General features: G+C 42.8%; 1 protein-coding gene across 1 annotated transcript; it reads right to left on the bottom strand.

The window, feature by feature from the left end:
- Nucleotides 1-1,637: 1,637 nt before the first annotated feature.
- mms22l (MMS22-like, DNA repair protein) lies at nucleotides 1,638-23,467 on the bottom strand. The gene is made up of 26 exons (XM_084357529.1): nucleotides 23,366-23,467; nucleotides 22,491-22,682; nucleotides 22,066-22,191; nucleotides 21,866-21,918; nucleotides 20,566-20,653; nucleotides 20,059-20,236; nucleotides 18,307-18,400; nucleotides 17,801-17,931; nucleotides 16,906-17,019; nucleotides 16,269-16,445; nucleotides 15,552-15,614; nucleotides 15,335-15,454; nucleotides 14,672-14,907; nucleotides 12,342-12,558; nucleotides 11,713-12,002; nucleotides 7,375-7,556; nucleotides 6,869-7,019; nucleotides 5,669-5,808; nucleotides 5,045-5,187; nucleotides 4,485-4,641; nucleotides 4,179-4,324; nucleotides 3,820-4,031; nucleotides 3,305-3,471; nucleotides 2,679-2,775; nucleotides 2,335-2,502; nucleotides 1,638-2,185 (listed from the first exon to the last, which is right to left on the bottom strand). The coding sequence occupies exons 2-26, from the start codon at nucleotides 22,661-22,663 to the stop codon at nucleotides 2,110-2,112; spliced, it is 3,699 nt and encodes a 1,232-aa protein (XP_084213655.1). The 5' UTR covers nucleotides 22,664-22,682; nucleotides 23,366-23,467; the 3' UTR covers nucleotides 1,638-2,109.
- Between the last annotated feature and the right edge of the window lie 306 nt (nucleotides 23,468-23,773).

Raw genomic sequence — 23,773 nt, 5'->3', positions numbered from 1 at the left:
CTTATCGACAACAGTTTCATGAAGTGTTCCCAAGTCTATGTAGTAATGTCCTCAATACAATCATGGTTTCACAAAGCGGCGAACCTTTCTCCATCCTTTAACAAGGCAAAAGAAACAGCCAAAAAAACAAAAACAAAGCAAACAAACCTCCCAAAAATGTCTTTGGAAGCTCCAAGATCCCAAATTGATCTGAAAAGACGTTATTTACACCCTTCACTGTAGTTAAGCTGGAAGTGTCAGTGCGTACCCCATCTGAAGTGGGTGCACAAAATTTGACTGTGCATCCAGGGTGTAAATAGTCTTTTCAGATAAATTTGGAATCTCTGGGCCTCTGGAGACTTGGATTACACCAGACAAGCTGCATGGAGCCATTTTATGTTTTGTCAGTTGTTTTTCGGTTTTACAAAACGTTAACCTTAACAAAACCATTATTTAGGTAAATGCTTCAATGCTGTTTGGCTGTGGAGCTCCAGAAATGTTTTGTGGACTTGAGGGGTGAGCAGATAATGACTGAATTTAAATTTTTGGGTGAACTTATTGTTTAACCTTTTTAAATGGCATCAAATTCAGAATAGGCACACATTTACAAAAATCAATGAAAATGATGAGGTAAAACATTAGATTAATTGTCTCAAGCAAATGGTCTCATTCTGTTTTGTGTTTTACACAGCATCCCAACTTTTTTGCAATCTGGGTTGCATAACACTTCTAATGAGATCGAGAGAAAATCTGATCCCTGCACTTCCCCTGTCTGTCCAAAACAACATGTGTCTGAAAGAATACATGGAACATTTTCAGAATAAAGGAGCTACATAAATAAATTGCGGTGGTATGCATTGGACTGTTAATAGCTGTGATAGAAAGTGAATTATCTCGCAGCAATAGATAGCTAGTTTAAAGCATCTCCTCTCCTGCTTTTCTTTTGCCTCTCTGACCACCTCTGATACTGAAAAGGAATGCAGTACAGCAGAAAGCTGCTCACATGAAGCGATGCACTGCAGTTTGATGAGGCTGGAAAATGACTAGCAATGACAGAAAATGGGACTTGGTGATTGTGGGAGACAGGAGTGAGACTTCATGTGATTAGGTGCAAACTAAAGCCGGATTGCAAGAGATTGCTGCGACTTGGAAAGGCGAGAGAGAGAATTGGAACAAACAGTACTTCTCTCCTTTACTCTCTCTCTCTTTTTTTTTGCCACTGAACTCTTTGGGCTCGCCCACGACTGTCATCAAATCTGTAATTGAGAGTGCCAACTGAGTAGAGACGGATCCAGCACCTGATGGTATAAGCACAAATAGTCTGTGCTCACTTCAGTGCTCACATTCCTCACTTTTCTCACTATAGAGCTGAAATGAAAAGGTGAAGAGATGGGTTTATGAGCATATTCATATTTATTGTCACATTTTATTTTATTAAGAGTGTCTGCCAAAAAGGCAAGGCTGCACTTTCTTTACAATATGTACATTATATACAACTTGATAATTGGATCATGTCAGACTCATGCATATGGAACGTTTTAAGTTCTTGAAGTCGAGCTGATGAGGTGTTTTGAAACATTCACAGTTGCATGAACACATGCTGTGATTTTCTAGCATACTACAGCAGCAGATAACATTTTCAGATGTTCACAGATAATGACATTAGTGCTGCAACTAACGATTATTTTCATTATAGTCTGTAAAAAATGTTCATCACAATTAACCAGAGCCTAAAGTGATGTCTTCACATTGCTTCTTTTGTCAAAAAACCAACAGTCCAAAACCAAAATACTCTTCATTTAATGTCATAAATGACAGAGAAAAGCAGAAAATCCTTACATTTAAGAAGCTGCACCCAGCAAATGTTTGCCATTTTTGCTTAAAAAAATGACTGAAATGATTAATCAATTTCTTTCGATCGACTAAATCGACATTAATTGACTAATCGTAGCTAACTGACACTAAACATTCATATTTTGTAAGATACTCCTGTAAGGCAGCACTGTAATGCCCTTTTCTGGTGATTTGGCACCAAAAAAAAAGAAGGTTGGAATGACTAACAAGTGATTCTTGGAGCTGGCGACACGTTCTGGAGCTGGTCCTTGTTTTTCTTCTTTTTTTTTTAAAACTTCAGTCCGCTTCCAGACTGGTTATTTCTGCCTGCCCACTCTCCCCAAGGAGGCACAGCAACTTCCTATATGCACTCCTGTTGCACAGAGAGATGGAGAAGTTACATTAGTGGACACATTACAAAAAAAGCCAGTACGTAACACCTGTTCATTGTCTAGACGACTTAAAAATAGTTGAAGGCAAAGAATGCGTGGCTTCCAGGTTGTGATTCATTTGATTGCTCACCTCAAGGCGATGTTCTTGCCCAGTCCTCTCTTGTGCTCAGTGTTTCTCAGGCTGACAGACATGTGTGGAATGAGAGCTTGAACCACAGAGGGATCTAAAACAGCCACCGTCTCCAGGACACTGTATACCTGCCTGTCGTACACTCCCTCATTCTCCTCCACAAACGACCTGGGAGAATTTGGATTACACAAACATTAAAAAGCATGAAGGATAAAATAGGCCTTTGATGTTACACACATAGTTTTACTACAGAGCCTATATCAAGCTTTGCGCTTCCTGTGAACAACGCAACACAGCTCTAATGCAGGTGCAGATATTTATTGCTAGACATTATTGTCAATTACCGTAAGACAGTGATCATCTGGGCACACGGTCCCCCTGTAGACGCAGCAGCACATCGCTCCACCACAAGCTGCAAGGCATCTGTGCTCATCTTCCTCACTGCACAGAAAAAAAACAGACAATCAGTGATTACTATAAACACAAACTTGATTGTCAAAATGTGTTCCTTTCACTATAATTTACCCCAAAGTGAGGATTGATGAAAATTGTAAGCATTAAGGATGTGTTTGCAACCGTCTTGCTGATAGTAAGTACTGTGATTATAGCATTTATTGAGCTAATGCTGAATGAAGTCACAACAAATGCAGGCCTGCTCAGATTTATTTTGAAAAACTCAGACGAACATTATGCCAGTCGGGATTGAGTATCAGGGAATGTAGAGACCCTCTAAAAACTGGGTTGACACCACATGAGCAAGGAGGGTGGTCTGGTATTACTCAGAGAGCTGTGGTTATGTAGATAACTGAAAGTTCTCGTTCTTAGCATTCAATTTGGTTGCTCGACTGGGAAAAACTGACTCCTAGATTGCAAGACAAGGATATTCTGGAGACCAGTCTGGGCCACGTTAGCCAAAGAAGACACACAATTTGGAAGGCAGTCAGAAACTATGTAGAAAAACTACTCTTACCCTGCGGTTCGTTGACCAGCATGATGCAGCGCAGCAGAGAGGACAGGGGCAGAGTGAGGAGGGCGGGGTCTGAGTCAACGTTTCGTCTCAGAAGCTCTGAGAGGAACATGAGGACTGACGCTAGCCGAGGTGGAGGGGCATGACCTTTAAACTGCAGGAAGCTCTCACTGTCAAATAGGAAAGAGGCATTTCAAAAAACTTAGTTCTGAAAGAAATTGCACAGTTTAAGAAATATATGTTTGTAAAAACAAAATGGAAGTCAAGAAGTCATTTAAGTCTGATAAGAGTGTGATTTGTAGGATTAAAATTGAGTAAATAAAAATGAAATTAAAGCTTAATTTGTTCCTGTCCTGCTCGAATTTAGAATTGTTCTGCTTCAGTCAACCTTAGACTATGAAACATGCTGATTTGCTTGACAAAAGCCCCTACAAAACACGATCTGAATATGAAATTGATGTCAAAGCCAGGTGGTTAGTGGGCCACGGTGGGCAAACACCCCAGTTTCTGAGACCTACCAGAGCACCTCCAGTATGGTCTTCCTCAGCGCTGCTCCCCGGCTCGTTGGGTTGGCCTCACAGGCACTGAGAAGCACTGGGTGGTTGGTGATGATGCCCATGGAAGGTGATGCGGGAAGGAAATGATCCAGATATCTGCGAGTGACAGAGCGGAGCTGCTGCTTCAGGTAGACACCCTGAGACTGAGACACGCTGGAGGCCACCGACAGACCCTGCAGGAGAATACATTCAAACGTGAACAGTTGACAGACACCAGTGATGAAGACTCTTAGATTAGGTTTCAGGTCTATTTCATAACCTTTTTAGACCTTCTGTGTGTCCTAATTCTCAGAGAGTGTACAATATATGTTTCTTCTAACCTGTAGGTACAGAGGCAGGCTGTTCCTGAGTGCTTTGTCCTGCTGTGTGAGGTTGTGGGGAAGCAGCAGCACGTCCACAATGCGAAACAGCAGCTGTTGGGCTTTAGATGTGGCCAGGAGGGGGCTCCAGTGCTTCACTATACAACCTGAATCAAACAGAGACACTCATAAATTCAAATACACAACGGTAATGACTCCTTACTATTGTCTGTGACTTGCAGCATACTGTAAAAATAAAGAGACAACGTACTCCTGAAGCTTTGTCTTTTGTATAATGTGTCTGAAGTATAGAGGCTCTGCACCTACCCACAGCCCAGTAGGCCAGCTGCAGTCCCTCTTGGTTCTTGTTGACCAGAGAAGGTTTAATGTGTTTCAGGATGTCACCAATGTAGTCCAGGGCTCTGGTCACCATGGCTGAACGCTCAGACAAAAGCTGCAGCCCACTGTACACATAGCCTAGAGCCTGAAACCACGAGAAAGCAGATAAGAAAAGAAATTTATGGAAATACTTGCATGTAAATACTGGCTGCAGTAGTAGAGACCAGAAATGACAGTGATGTGCTGAGCATACATCACAGATATTGCAGACTTGAGTAAAGGTGTAGGGATGAATTTTACTAAGATATGCCAAGTACTGTAGGTCTTATACATATAAATTAAGGAAAAGGGTACAAACTCAAACGTTAGAAGACATTAAATTTTAATACATAGACATTCTACAGAAACTCCACTTTTTCTCCTGCAGCTGACAGCAGGAATGTCTCACTAAGTGCTTCTTTTAACACTAAATCCTAGAGTAACTTACTGCAGATATACAACGCTACTGGGTGTACCTTTGTTGACACCTTGAACAGACAACAGCATACCTTCACAAACATCTCCAGGACTGAAGTGGGCTCTAGCCTGGTGCTTGCGGGCTGGAGGCCTGCTCTCTGCAGCAAACTGTCCACCTCAGGAAGCCTCAGCACAAGCCGGGTCAGTTCACACAACTGCTCCTCCACACCCCGGCCTGAAAGCAGTGCAATGCAATTACATACGTATCACTTAACTCTAATACAATACTAAAAAGTAAAGGTAATGAGCCTAACATTTCTCTACACAAAATCTGTTGTTCTGTATTCAAAGCGGAGTTAGCTCTTTAAGCTTATAGCAACATTTCTAAAATCTGTTGTCAGGATATTTGTTGTGACTTTCCCTAATTTGGGTTCAGATTTCAAGGAGTTGAAGAAACCCTGGTTCAAATTATACACTGCATTAATGAGCTTATGTCACCTAGAATGATAAAACCCATCTAATGTGTGTTACTAGCTGTAAAATATTTTTGGGTATACCTAAGAAGTGATTATATGTAATTTACATTATTACATACATTTTCCTGAATCCTCCTGTCTCATAATCCATATATACCTGCAGCTAAGTTAATCTTGCCTGGTGTATAACCTATGGTTATTTTTTGTTTTTAAATCATATTGTAGACTCAGTGCTGTTACCTGTTTTGCTGTCAGATCCATCTGGGTTCCTATGAAGGTGCTGCTGCAGAATGCAGCGGAGCCAGGCCCTAACTGACAGACTTTGTGCTGAACCGGACACGACAACAGCAGAGTGACTGCTGAGTGAGGACACTAGCTCACTGGAAAAGACAAATGTAAAGAGTGTAGTTATAGACAACTGCTGGACACACTGCTCTTTACTGTTGTTGAAGATATGAAGAAATATCAAGCATTCAATAAGTGAGTGCCAAATTCTTTCATACATGCACATTAACATTAATGTCAACGTTAAAATTCACATTTTATGCCTAAATTTGCTGCCTGAAGTTGTCATTTTTTGTCTTCTGGCAGGAGAAAGTTTATACCAAGTCACAAATCTTTATCTAAAAAATGCATAAACAATAAAATCCACTTGTCTCAAAACACATAAATGTCTCTACACATCAGATTTACATAACTTTACATACACTTTCTAATGAAGAGTTTAGAAGGACAGAGGGAGGTGAATATATCTGTCAAAGGTGTGTTAATTTAATAAAATTTCCGCATGATTGAAACCATTGCTTCATTTTATAAATTACATATTGCTAACAGCTCAAACAGTAGCAAATGGAGGCTTGGCACGCTGGTACTCATAAACAATAAATATGAGGAGTGTCCTTGTTCTTGGCTTTATATTCAGGTGTAGCCTCTTAACATCACTTGGCACTGTCTGAAGAGGACCTTTGAGGGTGAGGTAGTCACTTTGTTTTGTACCCTTGAGTGTTATTTTGAAGATGAACTACATTTTGTATTCCGTTTAGAGGCATGGGTGCAATTTCTCCATTAAAACCTATTCTGATAACACCAAGGACACTCACTGTCTAATTCATTAATTACATGGCACCAAATATACCAACAGGACTTGTTGAAAAACAATTTTGTCAAGAGGCGACTACCATGCTGAAGCTTGATGGCTGACGGGTACAGAAGTGTACATCATCCCCATCTGACTGACCTGATGTTTTCCCATCAGGAACGGTGTGATAAAAATGCTTTGTGATTGAGTTATAGTCATGTCAAGCCAATTCAGTTTTATTTATATAGCCCAAAACCACATATCAGATTGCCTCAGTGGGCTTTACAATCTGTACAGTGGATGACACCCTCTGTCCTCAGGCCCCATAGACATGAGAGGTAGAACTAAAAAGCTAACTGTACCTGTTTTGGAGCAGATGGGGAAGGTAGCGAGTCACTAGAAGTGGGTGAACCATGTCGTCCCAGCCGAAGCTTTGCATGATGGACTGGACTGGATTGGGCTGAAGGTCCTGGGGGGCAGAGCTGGGCAGATCAAAGGCCAACAGGGTGAAGCCTGAGGAAGATAAAATGATTTCGGATTTGTTTGTAGTTTGTACATGCAAATATAGTGTAATAAGTGTAAGCATAAACAAGATTATTTTTCTAGATGCTCTTTATTTAACATGCTCTAGGAATCTATAAAGCATCTTATCCTCCTCCCTAATGTTCTTTTCTCTGCCAAACTGCCATTCAAATCCTCTGCCTTCATGTAAAATGATGGCATTAACTCAAAATAATCATCGGCCATCACAAATCCATTTTGGTTGAACTCTTGTCCAAAACTCTCTCCTGCTCTCCCCCGCCCTGTCCTCCTCCAGCCCTTCTTCCCTCCATTCAGTGTCTTGTTCATCCCTGTGGGCGTAACTGACCTGCAGCAGCATCTGCCAGCTGTGCTGGAGGGGTCTGAGAGAGGCGTAGGCTGCGCAGGAAGGGGAAGAAGTGCGCCCAGAGTGCTGCTGCTACCGCTAGGTGGCGCTCTTTCACCACACTGGTGGTAGCAGGAGCCCAGGCCGAGGTGGGTGCTGACTGGACACTGCGCTGGTGGACCCGTCTGAAAGGACACAGACAGACATACACAAATAAAGCAGATAAACAAATCTATCCGATGCAAAAAACCAAACACCGGTTCCCTCTTGTGTACAACACCCACACCCTCCAACTCCGCCCTCGACTTTCTCAAATCCTTTTGCTCCCCTGTTTCTCTCTTTCACTCCTTCTTCATGTGTTTTTCCTCTCTTCTCTCCTGGGGGATTACTGGGTGCGGCGGTGCGCTGCAGTGTGGAGCAGAGCAGGGTGGAGGCAGAGGTGGGGAAGGAGAGGAGGATATTATAGGCATAGAGTGGAGCCTAATGCTGATCCCCTGTACACAGACTATACTTTGGCTCTCCTGGCTCATCCCTGGCCCTGGCCCCAGCCGCTATAGCAGCCCCACAGTGGCTGGCATTAGCCCAGATAAGCAGCTGAAGGAGCTGTAATCTCATTTAGACTGGAGATGATCCTCCTGTCCCCCTCATTCGCCCGGATGGGGGTGTGGGGAAAGCGGGGTTGAGGTGTGCTGGGGAAGGAGGAAAGGATAGAGGAACTAGTAACCCCCCCCTCCGCCTTCTACCCCATCCCCAACCACACACTCTAGTCTGCTACTATGGCACACACACACACACACACGAACACACACACACACACACCTCAGCAGTGCCTTCCCTTCCAGCAAGGTTGCATCTAATCCAGAGAGAGCTGAGACAATCGATTAGAGTCTGAATTCATTAGCCTCGTTACTACTGCGGAATGGGCCTTTCACACCCATCAACCCTCATTGTACAAGACATCGTCAGAGACCCCACTTAATCCTCCTCACTGCGGCTTCTTACATTGTGTACACACAAACACACACACACAATGCCAACACAGCATTAGAGACCCCATTTAACCTTTCCCCCAGCTGCATCCAACATACAGACACAGAAAATCAAATATAGCATCCTAATAATGACAGAGACACAATCACACACCCAGGCACAAGATGAACTTTAGCATTGTCCATGCATCTCTACCAAAACATATACACAGGTGTAACCATTTCTAAATCTCTCTAAAGTAACCTAACAGTAGTTGTCCTTGAAATTGAAAAGAAAGGCTCCATATCCGGTAAAAGGTCTTAATGCTCACAAAGGGAAACGCTTCACAGGGAGGCTTTTTTTTTTTCAAGCCAAGGAGATGGGGATTAATTGTTTGTACCAAAAACAGATCCAACATGGTGTGCCAATGCCAGCTCACCTCATCAACCAGCGACACCCCCTACCCCTCCCACAGCAGAGGGTCATGGGAAGGAATAAAACTGAGGAATTATGCCTGGGACTGGCTCCTTGCCTCAGCGCCATGGCGATGGCTATCAAGAGTGAATGTTCGGACCCTCCGCTGCCTCAGCCATTGGCAGAATAATTCTCTTAATGTGTGCAGATTCCACACGGCTCTCAGTAGACATAATGATGCACAGGCTAAATTTGCCAGGCTACATAATTGCCCATTAATTGTGTCACAGAAAAGGCATTAATCACAAAGAGATACCGAGAATTGCCAGGCCGAAGAATTATGTTTAATTTGGCGGGACGGATTTGAAAGAGAGAGCATGGTACTTTTTTATTTGGTTAAATGGGTCAGCGTGGTCCGGGCCATAACACACAGGGCCTCTGGGAGTTCTCTTCTTCTCGCTCTCCTTGGCCATTAATGTGCAAATGTGTGCCCTCCAACCCCCCGACTTCTGAGATGGGAAGTTTGGGAATTAGCAAAGCTAACGAGATATCATGTTATGGGAGCCCGGCATTGAAATAGGAGAGGAGCACACATAGGTTAGTGTTTCACTTTTTGGTGTGTGGGCAGGTGTGTAGGTTAGTGCGTGTGTGTGTGTGCAGGGTGGAGAGGGTGGGACGTAGACACTGGACAATTTAAGCAATCATACACCTACATGAATCAGTGCGGAGGGCTCGGCAACACTTAACTTTACAATGTTCTTATTCAAGTGTTTCAGCTCAATTATTAACCTTTTGTAAGCAATTTAAGCATAAAGTGGCAGTAATACTTTCAGTGCTTAGTAAAACCCCAGATGAACACGGTATAGTCTTGGGGTATAAAAGCTATTGAAGAAACTGTGGCTGCAATTAACGATCATGTTCAGTCTTTATTAACCAATTTTTTGATTGGTCCATAAAATGTCAGAAAATGGTGAAAAAAAAAGGAGAAGCCCAAAATGACACCCTAAAATGTCTAATTTTGTCAACAGCCCAAAAATATTCAGTTTTCTGTCATAGAGGAGTAAATAAACCAGAAAATAATCACTTGTAAGAAGCTGGAATCACAGAATTTTGATCCACTTCACTGTCACTGTTTTGATTTTCCAGCCCACGACTTCACTGTTGTTTCAATCGCCCCCTTCTAAGCGGTGTTGTTTCTAGCTACTACCAGTGGCTGATTCAAGCAAAAAGCCCTGAGAAATCCAAAGTAAGCTACCTGCCCAGCACCAAATGACATCTGGTTGGTGAACCTCGTGGAGCATTTAGCGGCTAAAAGGCCAGATATTTCCCTCAAAATTGAGTAAAGACCAAAACAGAGCCTAAAGGAAGGTGAATTTTCAGTTTACATTGGCCAGGCAGCCAGACCCATAACTCCAAATATGCTTACATCATGTTTACAGCTTGTTACACTGCCCCCAAGAGGCTAACTGAATTGAATGAATGCAGGTTTATAATAATTTTGCCCATTTTAGAATGCAATTTAAACAATGTTCTTGTACAGCTACTAATGTTTAGATTTGGCCTCTTTTGTCGGTTTTGTTGAAAAACTGGTACAGAAACTCAGTTACTATATTTGGGTTGCAACTAACGATTATTTTCACTGTCAATTGGTCTGTCAATTACTTTCTAAATTAAGTAACTCGTCATCTAAAAATGTCAGAAAATGGCGAAAATGGCGATCAATGTTTTCCAGTTCAAGATGATGTAAAATGTCTTGTTTTTTCACAACCCAAAGATATTCAGTTTACTGTCATAGAGGAGTAGAGAAACCAGGAAGTATTCACATTTTAAAAGCTGGACCCAGAGAATTTGGATTTGTTTACCTTAAAAATGACACAAGAAGGTTAGCTGATTATCAGAATAGTTGGCAATTATTTCGGTAGTTAATCGATTCATTGATTAAATGTTGCAGCTGTATACTACATCAGCACCAAGACATTTTTGAACAATATCCGGCCCAAGCACTCGCTTAAATTTACATATTTCCACGAAGACAGTCATTTCATTTGATATCTATTGCTCCATTGTGTTAACACTGCAACATGACTACATTTGGACAAGACTTCAATTACATTTTGAAAATATCGGTCTAAGTAAGGATTCAACAAGCTTAAAAGTACTTACTTTAGGTAATTTTAAGCATATTAAGTCCTACTTGCTATAATTATGGTTATGAAAAGTAAATGATTATTGCAAACTTAAAGACTGGCAACCAAAGCGAAACTCAGCTCTTTAAACAAAGAATTTAACTGAGAATCTACAGTAAAGGATCACACATCCTTCCTCACAGACCTTCCAGTCTCACCTGATTTGTATCTATTGTGGCTTCTGTTCCCACCTCTACCTCCTCACATAAACAGACACTGTTTCAGCTGTGGCTCTCTGACCTTCAGCTGGGGTCGATCGTGTAACCAACACCCGTGTCCTACAGCTGAACTCGTCCTGACGCCCTACTGACCACAGTCTCTCAGCACGCCAACAGCACTGCTGCCGTCCCCATGACGGCAGGAGGGTCCATGGAGGGTCCCTTGGGCCTGTAACTCTACTCAGAGCTCCACCAGCACCTGGTGAGGGTGACCTGGGGGCCACTAGGTCTACTGAGACTAACAGGGGCCTCAACGCAACACAGGGTCTTTACAGACGCTCATTCCTGCTGACAGCACAATTCGCCTATTGTAAGTATGAGAAGTTAGTGGACTCTGGGATGGGTAGGGAAGAGCTGAAGAGATCACTCTCCTCTGCTGTATCCACTTATCAGATTTTAATAAAAGCTTAGCTTGGCCTCGGCCAGAAAACATTTGTCTGAATGTGTCCACTATCTGTGAGGGAGCAGCTATCAGTGAAATAAAAGAATGAGAAAAACTGAGAGAGAGTAAGAGATACCTCAGAGCCTGTAAGTATTTACACCAGCCATCTCACCTGAGCTGGGCGAGGACGATCTGCAGAAAGCCCAGGGCAGAATTGAGCTCTGATAGGCGGCAAGCAGGCAACAACCAATCAAACCCTTCGTTGAGCAGCTTTTCCTCCGATAGGCTGAGACTGGGGCTCGTCTCGAACACCTCAGCTACACCTTCCAGGTATGAGCCGAGGGCCCCCCAGAGGGCGAGTTTGCGAGAGACCTCTGTGGTCTTATTGTAGAACTCTTTGGCCGTCTCATTAAAGGAGGAGGCCAGCCAGCCAGCCTGTGCACCAACGTCCAGACCACTCTCCTGGGGAAAATATCAGATATGGTAAAACATTCTTAAAGTGGAAAAAAGCCTTTTTTAAAACACAACAACAATACGTTTCCAGATTAGGGCTGCAATAAATGATGATTTTTATTTTCGATTGTTTTCTCAATTAATCACTTAGTTGTTCGGTCGATATAAAATATTAGAAAATGGTAAAAAAAACAAAAAACGATCCAAATCAGAGAATTTTGACTTTTTTTTCTTGAAAAATCCAATAATCCACAATCAAAATATTTGGTGATTAAGTTAGAAGTGTAATAGTAATCCACTCATCAGTGGAGCTCTATTCCAGATTAGATTTCTCATCATCAAAACTACCTGGAACAATAACAGCAACGATAGCTGTCCCCTCCAGATCAGGGTGCGGTGCCCAGGGGGGCAGTTAGTAGGCAGGAAGCCCAGCAGCTCACAGGCCCTGCTCGCCACATCCTCCAGCTCCACCTGCCTGGCCACCACCAGAAACAGCAGCAAGAAGTTCATGAGGCCTGTCTCTGACAGCTCCTGCATCTTCTTTGAGGAGAATTTGGAATAAATCCTGGAAACATAAGAAAACAATAGAGGCAGGGAAGAGACAAAGTTTGTTAAAATGTGGCACAAGGGACGGTCAGCTAGAGGGGAAATGAGTCAGAGACAGTGATGTGATCAAGATCAGTGTCTGCTCTTTACAATTCTTTAAAAAAAAATATGAATTCAAATTTTTCTTCACTTCCACTGACACAGTCTTCAGAGGTGATTTGTTCTTCTTAAACCCCTGACTTTAAATGCTGACTAACTGAACTTTCCACCCCCACCATGCACCACACCACCTGCCTCCATCACCCTCTCAGCTCCAGGGGAGAGGCCTGGCTGCCCAGTCTGATGCGTGTGTGTGTGCGTGTGTATGTGTGTGTGTGAGAGAGAGAGAAAGAAAAATCGAGAGAGGGAGTAAGCAGGATCTAACAGCGTGCTGGGTGGTTCTCTCACCCAGCACGCTGTTAGATCCTGCGGGCACTGTGGAGAAATGCCTTTAAAGATCATGTTAAATGTCAGAGACACTCAGACACACAGCAGTAGGCGCTTGGTCCCTCTCTCTACAGCCAAACCAATTTACTGCAACACCAGAGAGAGATCAATAAAACCACACACACACATGCATTGCCACACATCCAGCTCTGTTTGCCCGCCTGGCAGGAAAACACAGAAGGCTGGAGCCCCCCCTCCTTTTTTACACCCCACCTCCCAAACACAGATGCAGCCCACACAGGTGAGAGGAGCTGCTGTTTGGGTCAAAACACAAACAGCAAGCATCCCGAGACAAACTCGGTGTAAGAAGTATGACTGATAAAGGAGTGGAGAGGAAGTGAGAAAGACCAGGTTAACACTGAAATCAGCTTAGTTACACCCACAGAGGACTATAAAAGGAGAAGGTGGCCAAGCATGCAGTCAGAGTGTGAGGGGAGGGAGATTTAAATAGATGAATGGGTAATATGTAACAGGGATATAAGCAGCGCACTGGGAAGCAGCAGTGGGGATTTTCTGTGTTCTCCAAACCTGTCTGTCTGTTTGTTTATTCCGGACAGCTTTTTTTTCCGGAGGCGAGCAGATGCTTCTAACTCCCGGCGTTGGAGATCAACATGCTCGTCGCGGGTGTCCCGCAGAGCCCGGCCAGGAGTAGGAACGCTGCCGAAACGTTGCAGCGATACAGTCGGCACGCCTCATGCCTCCTGAGGGGGAGGAGGTATTGGTGGGGCGAGGGGGGGGGAATCTGGACCTGTCCCAGCCCAGTGTGGCTGTTGCCAGACTGCCTACCACCCACATCTCCCCACTCCCCACCACCCGAGCTCCCCTCTCTATCCGTGTTGGAAACCAACACAGCTTCGTTAAGGCGAATTAACCGCCACGCTCGTTAGCTAATTAGCCCCCATGTCTGCAGTGCTACTGAGCACATTCCAGACAGAGGGAAGTCATTAGGCGGATTTATCTGCGGCTGCCTCTCTCTGGCGCCCAGCCGGCCGGGGATATAGGATGGTCCAGCGCTCGGATCTGATATGCACATTAGCTTCTCATCATACCACTCTTTTTACTTACTTTCCTCCAAAAAAGACACACTATCCCTCCATCAAATGGCCTCTCACACACTCTGAAACCATGTCACAGCCCTAGGGAGCAGGTGCAGTGTGTGTGTTTGTGTGTATCAGTAGGAGGCTCCTTGGCTCTGGTCTGTGCTGAAGAGCAGGTGGTTGACTCTTGAGACACCTGCTCCACTGGGGGGCCTGAGTAAATATCAAAGACGCACTGGGAGACTGCGGTGCACCTGGCACGCACACAAACAAGACTGAAACGCATGCCAGTGTGCAAACACACATGTTGTTTACGTATTCATGCAAGTATGCACCTACACACACACACAAATCCAAACAGCACACTAAACACATCACACATTAGAAGATCAAGGGGAAAAGGGAATCCTACAAAGCCTAGTCCTGATTAGTAACCATTTCTCACAGCTTCTCCTCCATGTCTTCCCTTTTATCTTCTCTTCCTCTGAAAAAACTACATGCTATATGGTGTTGAGTCAACGGCCTGGCCGTGAGACCTAGTTTTCATGGTGGAAGTGGATGTGAAGGAGCAAGAACCGCAAAGCCTCCCAGCCTTCTCTCCATCCGTACCTTCCTTTGATCTGTCTCTGTGGGACTCCACCAGCCCTGTCCTGCGCAAGGCACAGGGCCAGCACTCGAAGGAAGATGTGGAAGGAGTTGGCTGAGCGGTAGAGCCGGGTGTGTCCTGGAGAGTGGAGGTGAAAGGGGGAGCAGCAGCTGCGGGCCTGCTCCAGCAGAGCCTGGGGCGTCTTATACAGAGTGCCCATGCCAGACATCCCAAGCCAGGGCACGGTGAATGAAGCACTCTGGGGCAGAGGGAAAGAAGATAATGTAACTGTACAGGTCATGACTAAATGATTGCATGATTTGTGTCTATTGATGGATGACCGATTACAGCAACATTTTAAATATAATGAGTATGTTGTAAAAAAAAAACAACAACACATATGATATCGTATAACTCATTACTCTCTGACACAGTTAAATCTATGAGGATCTCAGCAAAAAAACAAATGCGAAACATACAAAGACAAAGATATTAAAGGACATGACATTCCTCAAAAAGTGGTGGTAAGGATAAATTATATAACAAATGTGAACTTAAGGTGGTTGGATTGTAGTAGAGATGCATAGAATGTGGCATTGTGTATCAAGTTTGAGCAACTTTTATCATCACACCATCAGTCAATGCAGAATTTCATGTCTTTGTTTCCTATGAAGGTTTGTATTCACCAGATTCCTGCTGTAGTACTCCCAGAGGGTGGAGACAGCGCTGGTGCTTGGTTCCCACACCAGACAGAGACTGAGACAGCAGTGGACATGCATCCTGACCTGCTCCTCGGCAAGACCTCCCTGTTATTACATACACATAAAGAGCTGTATAATTGACAATAACAAATATGAAAACCAGGGTATGATTATGTAACTAGAAACTAGAAGCAGTGCTGACCTTGGGGTTGCAGGTTAACTTGAGCAGCTCCTCCACAAAAGTCCAGTTATCCCTCATATGTTTCTGTGAGTGCAGATACAATAAGATGATATGTACAAACAATATCAAACACCCATTAATGTTTTTTTTTAAATTATACTGACTCATACTTTTTTAAATATGGGAATAGTTGGTGAAAAGTTATTGTGTAATTGCATTCACATCTAAGACTAACGTAGACAAGGCTTTCTATAAGTATCTGGCCATGGTAAGGCAGAAAATCTGTCACCATCAGTCTCAGATATTTTTCAATGAAAATTGCAATTTTTCTCTTTTCATTTACATGTCTACTTTTGGCACCATCTCATTATTAATAAAGTACTGAGAAAAATTATTTCTGACTTATTTAAGAACTGCAGAAGCCTCCTGTATGAGAGGCGAAATGTCTTCAAATCTGCACCTTCTGTGAAGAATTTTTGTCTTTACATTGCACTACCTGGATGAAATGATTCACCCACGTTCATTTCTTGTAAAAAAAATAGAAAGAGAGAAAAAAAGAAGAACATTAAAATAAGAACTGAGCTTTTCAGATACCGAGGTTAAATTCCCAGACTTTCCAGTCATGTCTCAGGATTTCATGGTGGTAACCTTGTGGTGGCAACACTTTTATATTCATACTCAGGTTATATTGCAGTGCAACCTCTTAACATGTCAATCATGTGAGTCTCAGTCTCTTACCTCATTCTGGAGTGTGCCATTACGATCGTACTGGCCTAACATCGCTAAATGAGTGACCAGCCACCATGTGAATCCCAGAGGGTCCTTACAGTGTGTGGGGAGGCCACTGAACTGCTCTGCTGCTGGCTTCCCAGAAACCAGAGGCCTCAACAACGAGTTCATGTAGCTCCAGAAAGACTAGAGGGAAGCACATTGTTTAAATTAGCATGGGCAGAGTCATATTATACTGTATGACTGTGAACACTAGGGCTGCAACTAACAATTGTTTTCATTGTTGATTAATCTGTGGCTTATTTTCACAATCAATTGATTAATTGCTTAGTCTATAAAATGTCAAAAGATTGTGAAAAATTCTCATCACAATTTCGCAAAGTGATGTCTTCAAATTGCTTCTTTTGTCCAACCAACAGTCCAAAACCCAAAGAATCTCCATTTACTATCATAAATGACAAAAAAAAGCAGCAAATCCTAGCATTAAAGAAGATGGAACCAGCAAATGTTTGACATTTTTGCTTGTAAAACAAACAAAAAAAACAACAAAAAAGAAAAAAAAAAGAATTGATTAGAAAGATGTGTGGCATTCAATTTCTTCGACTACTCGTTGCAGCTCTAGTGAACATGTGTGTATTTGTGTTACCTGTGTGTGCAACACTTTATTCCTGTGTTCCAGGAGGTGCATGAGCAGGACCCACAGCTCCTTGGTGCAGCAGCAGAGGTAGTGGTGACTGCTCAGTGCCTCCGTAGGCCTCACCTATAAATGAACAGGATCCATTTGACATAGTGAGCTCCAACTGCAGCTCTATTCTACATAAATGCATGAGGTCTGTCACTGACATAAAGTCTATACAATGAATTGATTCACTTTTATCATACTATAATTACTCTGCATGCAGACATATGGTTTATAATTATTCATATCCAAGAGGGCTGCCCAATTAATCAAAATATTACTGAGATCACAATATGGCGAAGTGCAATATCCAAACTGCAAGAAGCTGCAAGGTTAAATGTGTGACAAAACAGCATTACAATGAAGTACTGTAGTGCTGCAGCAATGACCTGGCCTACATATCTCGTTCTTCCAATGTAAGAAAACATGTTTGCTTGGAACAGACCCGTCACATCATCATGATTTCAATAGGTTATTCAGTGGAAATGAAAATTGGTATGCAAACATTACCATTCCCACTAAACACAAATCAAATTGCCTCTGAAATACCTTTCAAAATAAATCGCAATGATCGCATGGTTTTTATATCCATTTTGTGGAGCCCTAATGTCCGGTACTGGTGCTTTTTTTGAGGCTTTTCCACTCTAAAAGGGATAATATTCTGGGGAAAACATGTTCTGGGCATGTCAGAAGCCAAATTCATGTTCGGTATTTGCCATCCCTGGCTTCAACTGAGTACTAAATGTGGTGATAAATATATTCAACATGAGGATAGCAGTTTTTTCTAACTAAAAAAACAACATAGAAATACCGCTGGTACATCTCAGCAGTAAGATGTAATGAGTTGTGGCCAGCCGCCCACCTTGCTGTATTTGCCTATGGCCAGACCAGTGAGGTCACACAGCAGACTGCACAGGTGCTCTTCAAACAGACTTGTATCAGTCAGGTTTTCTCCCGTCAGGTTCACAAACTGGTGGGCGTACACCACCTGGCCTGGAGAGAAGAACAGGTACAATTACCAAAAGCCTGTTTCTATGATAATGACTCAGTATGAGCTGTAAGTCAGAGGATTATTGTCCACTATGCTGTTGTGTCACACAGCAGCCAGTGTACAAACCTTTAAACTGTCTTGTATGAAGAGAGAATATGTGGTCTCTATAGCTGTAACCATGCAACAAGTCCACACTTGTTATGTAGTTTTCCTCCAACAATAGGTTTTACAGCCTTTCAAATGAATTGGATTTTAATACTACAAGTACAATCAGTGTATCTCTCAACTGCAACATGAAACAAGCTGCGGCTCACATTTCAGTATCCTTATTTTCAATTTCCTGTCTAAGCATTCCATTGCAAGAAGCGGACACGTACCTTGTATCTTGTGGCCAAGTAGGTGGTGGATCTCTAAAACTGACCAGTGGATGTCAAGATGAAGGTGTAGCAAATGCCAAGAGGGAGGAAATATCTGTAGGAGAACACCAAGTTCAACGTCAATAGTAGAAAAAAAATCCACTGACAATGTTTTCTCAAGTTAAAGCAAGATGTTCTGGGTGATGGGAACTCTTAGTTGAATGCTATAAAAAAACAGAGATCATATGATTCATTCCTCATGGCAGGAATGATTTCCTTTGCTTTGTAAAGCTTACTACATTTACACCTTTCACAATTTTGTCACACTTGTTTCAAAGGTCTTTACAACAGCACTTGATGCCTATGTAACACACACACACACACACACACACACACACACACACACACACACACACACACACACACACACACACACACACACACACTATGAAGGTATATCAATGTCAAAACAACCAGAGAGATGCGCAGCAACGGGTGTGTGCACGCATGAGAATTTTGTTATGCGTGCGTGCGTGCGTGCGTTGTTACGTGCAGACTGTATTTCACGCGTAACAAGAAGCTGCGTGCGTACGAAGCAGCGTGCGCACGTCTGTCTGTCACTGTTTGACAAATGTTGTCACGCGTTCACACACGCGTGCGGTCGCAGTTTCTGATGTGCGACCGGAAGTTGATCTGCACCGTGCGCAACACACCGCGTACTTGGACGCCTCGCGTAGTTGTTCTGTGTTCCATGTTCATCCAGTAGATGGAGACATCGATCCAATACGAGATACAGACATACAGACTTTTACATGACATGATTCATTTGTTCCATGAAGACAGAGAAAGAGTTCTGTTGCTGTTTCTTTTACTTTGTTTCTCACATAAGACACAAAATCAATGACAAACATTTGTAAGTTAACCACGCCCCCCGCAGGTGATCAGTTCATTGAGAACTACTGGGACCGCTGGAGAGGTGCGTTAGGTTTGTGCACCTGAACAGCTGCAACACACTCCCAGGACTTTTGTTGGGAGGGGCGGGGGAAGCACGCACTTTTATCAATGATCCACCGTCCTGGTCCCACTGAGGACTCGAGCAGCAGCGTTTTTTATACATACATATATATATAACAAAAAAAACACTTCTCCTCCTTCTCATTCTTCTTTTGAGATGCTGGCAGCAGTGTCTGGCTCACTGCTGCCTCCCCTGGTTGACGACACTTCAATAAAATGAAAAGGCCAACTACGCGAGGCGTTCACGTACGCGGTGTGTTGCGCACGGTGCAGATCAACTTCCGGTCGCACATCAGAAACTGCGACCGCACGCGTGTGTGAACGCGTGACAACATTTGTCAAACAGTGACAGACAGACGTGCGCACGCTGCTTCATACGCACGCAGCATCTTGTTACGCGTGACATAGTTTGCGCACGTCATTTCCGCCTACATGTGAGCGTGTGACAAAAATGTTCAATTATCTTCATGCGTGCGTGCGTGCGTGCGTTCGCATAAAAACGCATGAATGTTACGCGTAGTCACTACGCGTAGTGTGATTACCGGCGTGCAGCAGTCATACGCGTGAACGTGCGTGTGAACGGGGGACCATTATAAGTCAATGAGGAAACTACATTACACGTCAGGCGCTGCTTGCTGCGCAGGCGTCAAAGCACGCGCGTGTGACACGTTCAGTTGATAGGTGCGCACGCATTATGACACGATTCTACCGCCATACACACATACACACACACACACACACACACACACACACACACACCTTTCCCTGGTTAGACATAGTGAAGGCACTCTGAACATTGGAAGGCAAGTCTTTGAGTCGTCCTATTAGGAGGGTGATGCCGAATAACTCCTCAAGAAGAGCAGAGGGGAGCTGAGCCTCCAGCGCCTCATAGGGGTGAAGGTGACTTGCATCCAGGGAGCCGGACGGTTCCAGGTACCTGAACAGATAAAGGGCATGCATTTCCAAATAAACAAACCAATCCAGTAAATGTAGTGTTAATAAAAATGCTCTAATAGTATGGTTTGTGCACGGCCCAGGACAGGAAGGCTCTACAGCGGGTGATTAAAAGCGCCCAAAACATCACATACAGAAGTATCTGTTGTCATACCGTTTTTTAAACCCTTGTTTAAAAAATGACAATAAATTCACCTTGTAGATAAACACACGACATTATAACAGATAAAAAATAGACAGATTAAAAAAAAAGATAAAATAACGTTTAAATAAGTAGTATCAGTGTAGCTTACATTAAATGCGTAAAATTACCTGTGCAAGAAGACTTTGACATACTGAAGAAATGAAACACACTGCTGTCTGAGTTCCTCTGCTTCATAGTGGAGGTTGCCTGCTTGACCTGCAACACATGACGGATGATGTGGGCTGCATTGTTAATGTTATGTAAAACATGCCCACTTCATCAGATATCAGACATGACTCAGACACAGAATTGAGCTCAACAATGTCTTTATGGTAAACTCATTTGTTCAAACAGCTGATTAAAGGTTTGCTCACTTCAACAAATTGCACTATTACACCCATGTTTATATCTTTGTTCTTCTTGACACTTTGTTGGTCCACCAGATACACACACTTACAATTTTGAAACGGAATTCAAACATTAAAATGATAAGAATTGCTACTTAGGGTCAACATTTTAAAATATTATATAGTTAAAAGGTGTAATAAATAAGAATTGGCCACTCCAAACAAATAGGGGGCATCATCTCACCAGAGTAACCACTGACTGCTGCTAACTGTAGCTGCCATTAGCTAGTTGCCAGACTGGGAGTGTTATTACAAGACATGACAAGCCTAGGCTCGATAGTTAGCATGCTAACTACAGTAGATATCTCTGCAGCACAATGATGTCTTTGTGAAGAAATAACAGGTCTGATGTAATGTCATTCTGTTGATAACTTAATTTAATTTTAGAATGTTTCAAAACAAAATTATTTCATAATGCACCTTTAAAAATAAATCATAGTGCAATTATTTTGACATTACGATTGCAATATGATTCACGATTTGTGGAAATAGCAATAGCAAATGGCAAACAAAAAGGCCAGGGCATTTCTGCAGCCCTTCACTGTGATGCTGTTGGGCCACATATTTTACAATTATCATAAATGTGCAGTGATTTTGATATTGTACATGGCCACATTGTGGTTTTGATAATATTAACAAATTTAATTGTTCAGCCCTACTCACTGGTTGGACCAACTCAAGCCAAAGGTCTCAGGTTCAACACACATTTCAGCTGACATGATGTCAAGTTCCTAATTTGAAACATCTAAGGGAGCATTCTCAATTTTTCTTCAGATTATTTCACTTACTGGATGTTAATGGATACTGGAATCCACTCTCTGCATTTAGTATCTTAAAATCACCATTTCCTGTTTACACTACAGACATTGTCTGATGGTTTGCCAATGTACATGAACGTACCTTGCTAAGACATAAGATGTCTGTTTATGAAAGCCAATAATGGCTTACTGTATGGATAAAATACTGACACAAAAGTTTAAAGACAGATTATTAGCATTATTACATTTAGCAGAAAGCTTACCAAAGTCATGTGAGCTAGACCGCACCAATGTCTCCAGCCTGTAAACTTTTTGTCTGAAACATAACAAAGACCAATTAAGACCAGTGATGTGTATGCAAATGAAACGTGCTAGACATTGTATAAAACAAATTAATAAAAAAAAGGCCTTGTGTTTATTTAAAAGCGAACTTAGATGAGATCTGTTTTTCATCTTGGCTTACCTGAACAGACCAAAGAGTAGCTTTGTAGATTCTACAAGTGCTGTCTCTGTAACCCAGGGGAAGCCAAATATCTCCACAGTGTCTGTCTCATACTCTGCAGGGGCCGGGTCAAGACGCAACAGCAGCCTATGGAGTGGATGTAGGTACAATCAGTTAGGCAACTGACACCTCTACCACTAACCCATCACAATGGAGGAGATGGTGAGTTCAGTTGTTGTGCTCAAAGCATCAATAACTGACCTTTGAAAAAAAAATCTACAGCAATGTGTGTTTCCAGAAAAAAATGACCCAGTTACTCTGGATACTTCACAGATGTTACAGTTTTCATTGGTGCCATTTCTCGGAGACAAAATAGGCAGGGTGGAAACGGTTGACCTCCAAGTTCCAATTTCTTTGTGACAATGGTGAACTTACAGTGACTGTACCTTTTTAGGGAGCCTCTAGCAGTGTATCCCTCTGTGGGGAGTGCTCCAGTGGGATCCTCCTTTGTGTCAGAGCAGCAGAAGCATGGTGGTTGGGCTGCCATCCACTCACACAGGCTGTCTGCTGTGAAGGGGGAAACTGGTGGTGTGAGGGACTGGCTGAAGTCATCTGCCATGCTGCACAATCAGTATCCCCTTTAATGACAAAAATATTGGTGAGACATTACAAGATTGTTCCACAAAACAGGGTCGAGATGTTGGTACAGAAAAAAGTGGCAGGCATTCACATGCTGTATGGAAAAGATACACTATATAAAAGTAGAATAAATATAAGCGCACTATGTTTTAGCTTGTACTGTATGTTTTGTAGTAAATATAACTTAGCTTTACGAGATATCTTAAGGTATCGCCACACATGTTTTAACATTACAATATAAGACACAAAATTACGTCACACGTCATAACTGTATTATGTAAGCTTTGTAAGTATTGTTATTTTAACAGAAGCTGCCATTGACATACGTGACGAGTTAAGCATTACATTTGTTGCTAGCTTTAAAACCACTCAGTGATGTTAACATAGCTACTTCACAGTAGAGCTCACAAGACACGAGTGTGTAAAATTATCCGCAGCAGTTAAACAAGGTGTAAGTCCTCCACATTAAATGCAGCGACAACGTAATTGTGTTGGTATTAACCTTTTAATGTAACGTCCGTGGTATAAACTAGCTAGTTAGCGTTAACTCTCTAGTAAGCTAGCCTGTATCTGCGTTGAGTGCACAGTTAGCATTAGTAAACAGAAACAGCAGGATTTCTAATAGGGAAACTAACCACAGCGGCGCCTCTATAAACACAAATGACACTGAAACATGACAAACCTTGTATTTCGGCTTCCTATGTGGTGTGAATTCCCGTAATTTCAATGCAAAGCATGAAGATTACTGTTCTTTCACCACTCTGTTGTTTGGGTTTTCATTCCGTCCCGCGCGTCCAAAGCGCGCATGCGTACCATCGCCCCGCGCCCGCTGATTGGTTCGAAGTTTCACAGTGGGCGTGGTCTTGTCTTATCGCTTGACAGGGAACAAGAGGTTTCGCTGCAACTTGTTTCCTCCGTCGTATTATGTCTGCAGGTGAAGTGTGTCGCTGACTTGTTACCTCTTTCCAGCAGCTTCGAGCTTGTTACAGCGTCTTTTTTCCTCGAGAGGTTTGTATAAGAGCACATTAAATGTCCTCTGTATATTATACGTTATACTTGTGACAGCCCTGAGCTTCTTATTGAACCTCAC

Source organism: Pagrus pagrus (assembly GCF_965226575.1).
Source record: "Pagrus pagrus genome assembly, chromosome: 7".
NCBI lineage: Eukaryota > Metazoa > Chordata > Actinopteri > Spariformes > Sparidae > Pagrus > Pagrus pagrus.
This window is presented reverse-complemented; position numbering and strand designations above follow the sequence as displayed.